This window comes from Lipotes vexillifer, unplaced genomic scaffold, assembly GCF_000442215.2.
Source record: "Lipotes vexillifer unplaced genomic scaffold, Lipotes_vexillifer_v1.1 scaffold120, whole genome shotgun sequence".
Taxonomy (NCBI): Eukaryota; Metazoa; Chordata; class Mammalia; order Artiodactyla; family Lipotidae; genus Lipotes; species Lipotes vexillifer.
The window spans coordinates 1,468,091-1,477,849 of NW_006791240.1; the positions used below are offsets into that span (position 1 = coordinate 1,468,091).

The 9,759-nt window shown below is 35.9% G+C and overlaps 1 protein-coding gene across 1 annotated transcript in view; it reads right to left on the minus strand.

Moving 5' to 3' along the window:
• NBEA (neurobeachin) overlaps positions 1-9,759 on the minus strand; it is a 640,668-nt gene that overhangs the window by 53,297 nt on the left and 577,612 nt on the right. Inside the window, 1 exon segment of the mRNA XM_007464249.1 lies at positions 3,085-3,237. Coding sequence (XP_007464311.1) covers positions 3,085-3,237 — 153 coding nt within the window.

The window sequence follows — 9,759 nt, forward strand, 5'->3', positions numbered from 1 at the left end:
TCCCTACATTAAATAAAATTCTGTGCATGATGCTGCCCTGGGGATTTGTGTTTAGAAACACAACTGCTTTTTCTTTTTCAATTAGGCATATCATTAATAAAATTACTAATTCTGGGGCGTTTAAACTTTTTCACTAATGAGGAACACAGAAGTTGTATCTATAATGAATCATTACCTGATGTTTATTAAAATATATCTAAAAATGTTTTAGCATCCAATGAACACATGAAGAGATTCTCAACATCATCAGTCACCAGGGAAATGCAAATTAAAATTGTAATGAGATATTACTTCACATCCACAATAATGGCTATAATAAAAAAAACAGACAGTAACAAGTGTTGGTGAAGATGTGGAGGAGCTGGAACAGTCATACATTGCTATTGGGAATGTAAGATACACAGTCACCTTGCAAAAGAGTTAATTTCTTAAAAAGCTAAATATAAATTTACTACATGACTCAGAAATTCTACCACTAGGTATATACCCCAAAGCAAGAAAAACACATGTCCATAGAGAGACTTCTATGTGAACATTCATAGTAGAATTATTCATAACAGCCAAAAAGTGGAAACAACTCAAAAGTTCATCAACTGATGAATGGATAAACAAAATGTGGTATATCCATACAGTGGACTATCATTATGTAAAAAGAGGAACAAAAACTGATATACGCTACAACATGGATGAATCTCAAAAACTATGCTAAGTGAAAGACATCAAACACAAAAGAACACATATTGTGTGGGTCTATTTAAGAAAAATGTCCTGAAGAGGCAAACCTATGGAGAGAGAAGGCAGACTAATGATTGTCTGGGGCTGGAGGTGGGCACAGGATAATTCTGGGGTAAAAGAAATGTTCTAAAATTAGATTTTGGTGATGGTCACACAACTCTGTAAATTTGCTAAAAATCATTAAAAGTGTACAAGTGAATTTTATCACAAATAATGATTTTCTTTAAAACACTCATAAGGTAGTCCCACTTTACGGATGAGAAATATGAAAACCAGAGATGCTCCATAATTTACTCAGGGCAGTGAAGCTAGTAAATTGCAAAGCTCAGATTCAAGAGCCAGGAAACTTTTAAACCCCAAGTATTCTTTCCAATATAACCACCTGGCATTTATTAATTGTTAGCAGCCACATAAAAACCTGTGTTAAATCAGAGCAAGAGAAAATTTGGTCCAACAAGTTTTGCTACTTTGCCTGCCTGAGTGAAGGATTCATTTCGTTTCACTAGTTTGGACCTAACTAGACAACATGCTAAAATCATTAAGATTATTACCCCATGTGATTCATTCAATCATTCATAACAGCAAATATCTGGTGACTAACTACTCTTGCAGGCACAGTTCTTGGCTCTAGAAATATACAGTGAAATGATGTGACTGAGAGACACATCTGAGACACAACTCAGTATGTAGTGGGTTCCAGGGTTGAGTTTGTGGATCTGGTATCCTTACTCTGATATCATAGCCAGTATTCAAGGATGTAAGGGTATTGTGGTCATAATAAACAACCAGTTCTAAAAATAAGTAGAGACTTTAGAAGTAGGCATCACTAAAGTATAAATCCTTCACATTAAAAAGATAAATTGAAGAGATAATCTGTTATTCAAGAAGATGGTGTGAGATTATGCCATATACCTGAAAGTGCCAATTTCCAGATTGAGAAGTGAGAGAAATCCTATATAAAATTTATGTACTACATGATATTACCTCAGGGGGAGACTAGATTACAGATTATCTATACAGTAACTTTAAACATAGGTCTACTGTCTCAGTACCAGCTTTCTAAAATAAAGTGTATTAAAAGTAAAATATTTCTTGGAGACAGAAAAATAGCTCTAAAATTGAAGGGGGCATGTGACTGACAGTGACATAAAAGAGACATAAAATCAGGGGTAGAAGAAGGAACCACATATTTATGTGAAATAAACAGGATAGGTAAATCTTTAGAGACAGAAAGTAGATTAGTGGTTGCCTAGGGCTGGTTGGGGGAATGGGGAAAATGGGCGGGGGGAGATGCTAAAGGGTATTGGGTTTCTTAATGGGGTAATGAAAATGTTCATAAGTGACTGTGGTGATGGTTGCACAACTCTGTGAATAGACTAAAACCCACTGACTTTTTTTCTTTACTTTAAATGGTTGACTTGTATGGTATGGGAATTGTATCTGTGTGATATATGTGAATTATACAGCTCTTACTAAAGAGACTGAGGGATATGTGAGGTCCACTGCAATATGTGGACCTTATTTGGATTCTAATTCAAATAAATAAGCCGTCAAAACGAAATAAAACATATTTATGGGACAGCTGGAAAAACTGGGAGTGAAACAGGGTTAAAAACATATTTGGGGTCATAGGCTTTATTGATATAATTCCTCAATTGGCCAAGAACAATAGTACACTAGAGACGTTGTTTGGTAAAGTGGTTCATTTCCATATACCGTAACCCCATTGAGATTAAAATCTCCTTAAATATGGATAAAATATATTAAGATCTGTAAAATAACCACATGCAAACATTCGGTTTACACATTTTCTATTTGAACACCCAGACATCTGTCATACAGATTCAAAAAGTAATGACATTTTCTATCTAAGAATGTTTACAAGATGGGTGTTCTCTTAGTCAAGTATATTACATTTAAAGGTATGTTTCACAGCTTATAATTTCCTACATACAAATATGTTCTAAATGTATATTATTTTGTTTTGAGTATTTTATGAGTGAAAAAAGAGTGCAGATTTAGCCAATAGACAAAAATAAGGAATGGGCATCAATTTCGGCCACTTTAGAATACATTAGTCAACAGATGCTCATCTGATTGTCTTCTCCTAAGGGAGCAAATATAACTGAATTACCATTCCTTTATTAGTCCTCATGAAAGGAAAATCCACTCTACAATAAAGAACTGCTCTCAAAAGACAGCAGTAAAATGCTTTCTTCTTTTTTTTCTCAAAAATTTAGCCTTGTATTTATAGATGTTAAAAGACAATTTGTTAGTAGCTGAAAACTAAACTACAGAATATTTTTTACTTCCTTGTGACTGCTCAAGCAAAAACAAAATCGCTCTTACCATCCTGTTGATCCGTACAAAGTCTTCAGGTTTTTTTGCCCAAGGGGGAAGATCAACATCATTTACCACCACTTCATCTTCTCTGACTCCAAGATTATATCCATTACTGTTGACAAACATCTCCGGTAGGTAATAGAACTCTGGAATTAGTTCCTGCCAGGAATAAAAATGTAGCATATTAAACCATCTTAAAAATCAGTTGAATGAAAGTATTAATTTATAACAACTGTAAACAGAATTAATTTCTTTACTTAAATTCAATATTTTATTACTTAGTTCCATTCTTTATTTAATTTTCTTTAGATAGGAGTCTAGGAAAAGAAGGCAAACATTTTTCTTGAACAATATGCTTGATAATTTATGTTTATAAGATTTTCAATCTTATCTTGCCACAAATTAGTTAAGAGAAATGGGTTACAGAATCAACAATATTCCCAATAGTATCAGTGAACAAATATATAAGGCTATACCTACAAGTCTGTGCTGTTCAACAAACTTTTCCAAATGCTATTAATAAAATATCCAAATTCAAAAAAAGGTGTTACCAGTATTGATTAAAAATCATGTAATGTCTTCTACTTTCCTTTTTGACTCCACTGGCAATTACAATACATGATTTTTATGAAGAGACTCATTGTTTTATTTTATAATTTGGCAAAATAAATTGTTTTTATACCTACCACTAAATACAATAAGAGATGATATGCAACATAATAAGTTTAAATATTTAATGCATGCCACTTGAATACTAAGCTCTTAACTTGAATGCAAAGATAACTTGTGCTACTTGTATGTAAGTATGGCATTAACAACTGGGTTCAAGGCAAACTTGTGTTTGATGCACATCTAATATGTGGTTTATGTAACTTTAGAATAAATATGATACAGGAATGAACTGATTTTATGACCTTAAAAGTTTTAATTTGTTGCCCTTTTTTAAAAAAAACAACACAACAAATTGAGGAAATGAAAACAAAAAACATGGTAGTTTTATGTTTACCATCAATACTATGAAAAAATACTGATCTTTTCAAATATCAAGATGAAGGTTAAATTAACTTTATTTGTGAAAAGCGTAAGAACATTTATTTGTGTAACATGTCTGACATGGATGACATAGTACCCGAAATTTGAATCTCACTTTGGAATACATAGTGATAAATAGAAAAGGTAAAAAATAAACAACCACCCCCACCAAAAAAAACACACCAGACACTGAGGTCTTCAAATAAACTGGATTCTTTAACCCAAGAAAAGCATACACAAAAGTGTTCCCTTTATCAAATTACCAATGGCATTTTTCACAGAACTAGAACAAAACATTTTACAATTTGTATGGAAACACAAAAGACCATGAATAGTTAAAGCAATGTGGAGGAAGAAAAACAGAGCTGGAGGAATCAGGCTCCCTGACTTCAGAATATACTACAAAGCTACAGTAATCAAGACAGTATGGTACTGGCACAAAAACAGAAATATAGATCAATGGAACAGGAGAGAAAGCCCAGAGATAAACCCATGCACCTAAGGTCAACTAATCTATGAAAAGGAGGCAAGAATATATAATGGAGAAAAGACAGCCTCTTCAATAAGTGGTGCTGGGAAAACTGGGCAGCTACATGTAAAAGAATGAAATTAGAACACTCCCTAACACCATATACAAAAATAAACTCAAAATGGATTAAAGACCTAAATGTAAGCCCAGACACTATAAAACTCTTAGAGGGAAGCATAGGTAGAACACTCTTTGACATAAATTGCAGCAAGGTCTTTTTTGACCCACCTCCTAGAGTAATGAAAAAAAACAAAACAAAAAACAAATGGGACCTAATTAAACTTAAAAGCTTTTGCACAGCAAAGGGAACCATAACCAAGATGAAAAGACAACCCTTAGAATGGGAGAAAATATTTGCAAGTGAAACAGCAGACAAAGGATTAATCTCCAAAATAATACAAACAGCTCATGCAGCTCAATATCAAAAAAACAAACAACCCAATCCAAAAATGGGCAGAAGACCTAAACAGACATTTTTCCAAAGAAGACATACAGATGGCCGACAAACACATGAAAAGATGCTCAAGATCACTAATCATTAGAGAAATGCAAATCAAAACTACAATGAGGTATCACCTCACACAGGTCAGAATGGCTATCATCAAAAAATCTACAAACAATAAATGCTGGAGAGGGTAGAACTGTTGGTGGGAATGTAAATTGATATAACCACTATGGAGAACAATATCAAGGGTGCTTAAAAAACTAAAAATACCATATGACCCAGCAATCCCACTAATGGGCATATACCCAGAGAAAACTGTAATTCAAAAAGACACATGCACCCCGATGTTCACCCCAATGCAGCACTATTTATAATAGCCAGAACATGGAAGCAACCTAAATGTCCATCAACGGATGAATGGATAAAGAAGATGTGGCACATATGTACAATGGAATATTACTCAGCCTAAAAAGGAGTGAAACTGGGTAATTGGTAGAGACGTGGATGGACCTAGAGAGTGTCATACAGAGTGAAGTAAGTCAGAAAGAGAAAAACAAATATCGTATATTAACACGTATATGTGGAATCTAGCAAAATGGTATAGATGATCTTATCTGCAAAGCAGAAATAGAGACAAAGACGTAGAGAACCAACGTATGGATACCCAGGGGGGAAGGGCGGGGGGATGGGAGGAATTGGGAGATTGGGTTTGACATATATACACTATTGATATTATGTATAAAATAGAGAACAAATGGGGAACTCTACTTAATGCACTGTGGTGACCTAAATGGGAAGGAAGTCCAAAAAAGAGGGGATGTATGTATATGTACAGCTGATTCATTTTGCTGTACAGTAGAAACTAAAACAACATTGTAAAGCAACTATACTCCAATAAAAATTAATTTTAAAAAAAGTGTTCTCTTTATGGGTTCTCCTGCTAAAACCAACATTTATCTGCTATAGCATAAGTGTTTATCTTAGCAATCCTCTGTGAGAATTTGATCATTATCCATTCTTGTGATAACAAATGTGAACCATAGAAAAATATAATCATGCTTATTTTCTCCAGCATTATGGGAGTTTGAACAGATTTGTGTAAATGAATTTTCTGGATAAGCAGAGCTTAGCTTTTTAAGAATCATAATTTTTCTTCTATTTAAACCATTTAAATAGAAATCTCTCTAAAACCCATTATATAATTCCCTGATATTTATTTATTTATGTAGTAAAGTTTGAGTACCAGGCATTGTGATGGGTACTAAGAAAACAAATAATGAACAATCATGGCCTTACCTTTGAGTACTTCATAGTCTGGTCTATGGGGCAAATGTACAAACAGATGGTTATAATGCACAACAATAATAGCTGTGAAAGTATAAACAAAGCACAAGGGAGCAGAGAGGACAGAGCAGGGAACTCTGCGCAAGTCAGAAAAGATTTCACTGGAGATCAGACATTGAGTTCAACCATGGCTAAGGTAAAGGTGGGGAAAGGGGCAGGGGGGACTGGCAGAGAGTATTATCAAGGAGTGGTACGAACCGGGTATGGGTGGAGTGTAGGATATACTGGGGGACAGATCAAGATGGGGCGGAATGAGATGGTGGGAGGTGTATGGGGTCAGATGACAAAGGAAGTTTTATGCCAATCTAAGCTCTTTGGATTTTGTCTTATTGGCAATAATTAAAAAAAAAAAAAAAAAGAGCTATTGGCATGATTACATTTATTTTAAAGCAAGACATTGGGTGTCAAAGTAAAGAATGAACTGGCGAGGGGAGAGACTAGGTATACGTGTGGGTGGGGAGGGGGCGGGGGGAACCAGCAGCAGCAAGGAGAATAGGAGGGAAAAGGGACGGGAAGCTGCGGCCGTGTTGAGTAAGGGGACATGTTGTGGGACTGTACAAGGGAGGGCCATCCGCAACACACGTGAGGATGAGTAAACAAAGATGTGGACCCAGGGATGCAAAAAGGAGAGGGAATTAGATGGCTCATACGGAGAGGCAAGTATATATTAATAATAAACTACGTACAAGACATCAAGGGCAAAAGGAACTGTGGGAAAGGAGAACTACAGTGAAATTCATATGTTAATGTAAATTTTCAGTGACTTGAATGTGAGGGGGCAATTAAGAAGGGGCTAAAAGAAAAACTAATAGGTGAACAAACATTCTTATTTGCAGATAATGATACAGCTTAGGTGGTGGATGAACCAGGGGCTAAAGGGTGCTTCAGCAACATCTATCAGCAATGACTATCGTGAGTTTGACTTCTGGGCTGGGCAAGCATGACAGTGTATATACCATGTTGCACTGAGGGGCCAATTTGGTAAAGGTGTGTGGTCACTGATTAGAAGGTAGAAGAAAAGTATCATTGCTATTCTCATTTATTTGTACTCAATCAGAAATGTGTAACTGTTACAGACTGAATATTCTATTCCTCCAAAATTCAAATGTTGAAACCCTATCCTCTAATGTGATGATATTAGGGGGTAGGTGTTTGGAAGGTAATTAGGATTAGATGAGGTCATGAGGGTGGAGCCCTAGTGAACGGATTAGTGTCCTGGTGAGAGTCCTGAGAGAGCTTGCTTCCTCTCTTTGCCATGTGAGGACATACAAGAACATGTCCTTCTGTGAGCCGGGAGGCAGGCTCTCACAAGATACAGAACCTATGTGGGCACCTTGATCTTGGACTTTCAGCCTCCAGAACTGTGAGGAACCCATTTCTGTCGTTTATAAGCTACCTAGTTTATGGTAAACCACTGTAGCCTGAGCTGACCAAGACAATAACCACACAATTTTCTTTTGATCTTGTTCTCATTGCTTGGGAAAACGTGGGAAATTAGTATAAGATGTAGAGAAGATAAAGAACACTGCCATTTGCACATTTCCCATTTTATATGTGACAGTGAGTATCAATAGCATCCAAAATGGTCCCAAATGGGGAGAGGAATGTAAGCTCATGCAGTTGCTCCATGGAGAGGGTGATTTATGTGCAATAAGCTCACATAAGTCAGGGATTTCCCAACTGTCTTTTGTCAGTTATTTGTGACCATGTTCTACCTCTAGAACTAGCCTATGTAAGCTTCCTTGAGGACTGAGAGGGATATACATCCACATGGATATAGCAACATGGATTTATTTTTTATTTAGACAGCCCAAAGAGTTTCGGTTTATCTTCAAGTGTCTTGGTGCTCTAATGTTTTTCATATATATTGTTTCCCATTCTTTCCTGTGGTATAGGGGCATATAAAATACATGGTTATTATTAACCTACTTGCCACTGTAATACTATTTCACTGAATGTCATTAAATTAGACTCGCAAAGGCATAAGAAGCCTAGGATTTTATATTAATAACAGTTTGGGCAAAGCAGACTTTGAGCCTAATTTTGTAGGTTTATATTTTGCTAAATCCCCAACAGCTCTTGGTGCTATACTTTGTATGCAGCAGGTACTCATTAAATATTAAACTATTGAAGATATGAGATAAAATCATTTTAATATCACTAGAAATCTTCTGGGGACTATGGAGATGGTTGCAAGAATGCTTCAAGATAGGAAAAGAGCCAATAAAGTACTTTATTAAATAAAAGAAAAAGGATGCACCCAGAAATAAAATTTGTACCTTCTGAGAGGAAACTTTTGCAGCTTAAAAAATGTTATCTTGCTTATTCTAGTTTTGTTAGAAGGTTCAAAGGTGTAAAAGAGTTCCATTTAAATTTAGAAAAAGTTGGTTTTAACGTTGCCAGCAAAATTGTACCCAAACTGACGAAGTGAAGGAAGCAAGTCCTTTTCATTTTAACTTAAGCTCTCCAGAAAGAAGGGGCTGAAAGCCTGCTACCACCAAGGAGAACAAAGCGAGGCTGAGGAACCTCTCCTCTGAGGGTTATTTAGAACAGCGGGAGGGGGGTGGGGACCTTGAAGGCTTGAATCGCAGCCAATCATGAAAAAGTAGGATTACCAGGGCCTTCGGGATGATCCTAAGTGAGACATTTTCTCCACTCTGGTCCTCATCTGGCCGACCAGAATGTGGTCATAAATTAGGGTGTAAGCTAAGATGTTGGTGTAAGCCGCTGGAGGCCTGACGTTTGACGGGAAGAAGAAACTCCCCCAGATTTACTCTAACAATATTTTTTGTTTTTTTTAGGATGCAGATAAAAAAAAAAGACACATTTTAAAGCAATATGAAGAAATTCCTGAAGTACAGCATATTTGCAAAGCCCCTCGAAGCTTCAAAAGACCAGAGCTGTAAGTGACTAAAGCAGTCTGAACCCTGAAGTCCTGAGCTGGGGAAGTTTAAGTTTTTTGGGTTTTTTTTTGTTTTTTTTCCTTGAAGGGGAAGGAAAAGAGAGTAAAATCACGGAAAGTCTAGGGAGAAGTTGCTGAAACAGCAGAGTGGGTGCAAGTTTTTATGCCTTAATTTTATTGCTTTAAAATCTTGTTTCAAATGGCATTTTAAATTTAAAGTTGGTATGTAAATATAGGGCATTCATATATAATTAATATTCACATTTTTTAAAAGATTTGCTTATTCTAAAAAATTTAATGAGTTAAGAGAGTTTCACCTCTGAGATTCAAATGTTATGTACAAGAAGATGACAATTACTGTATCTGGGCTCCAAGACAAGGAAACAGCTGAAATGTCACATCTGGCCATTCAATCTTAAAACAGCAGGA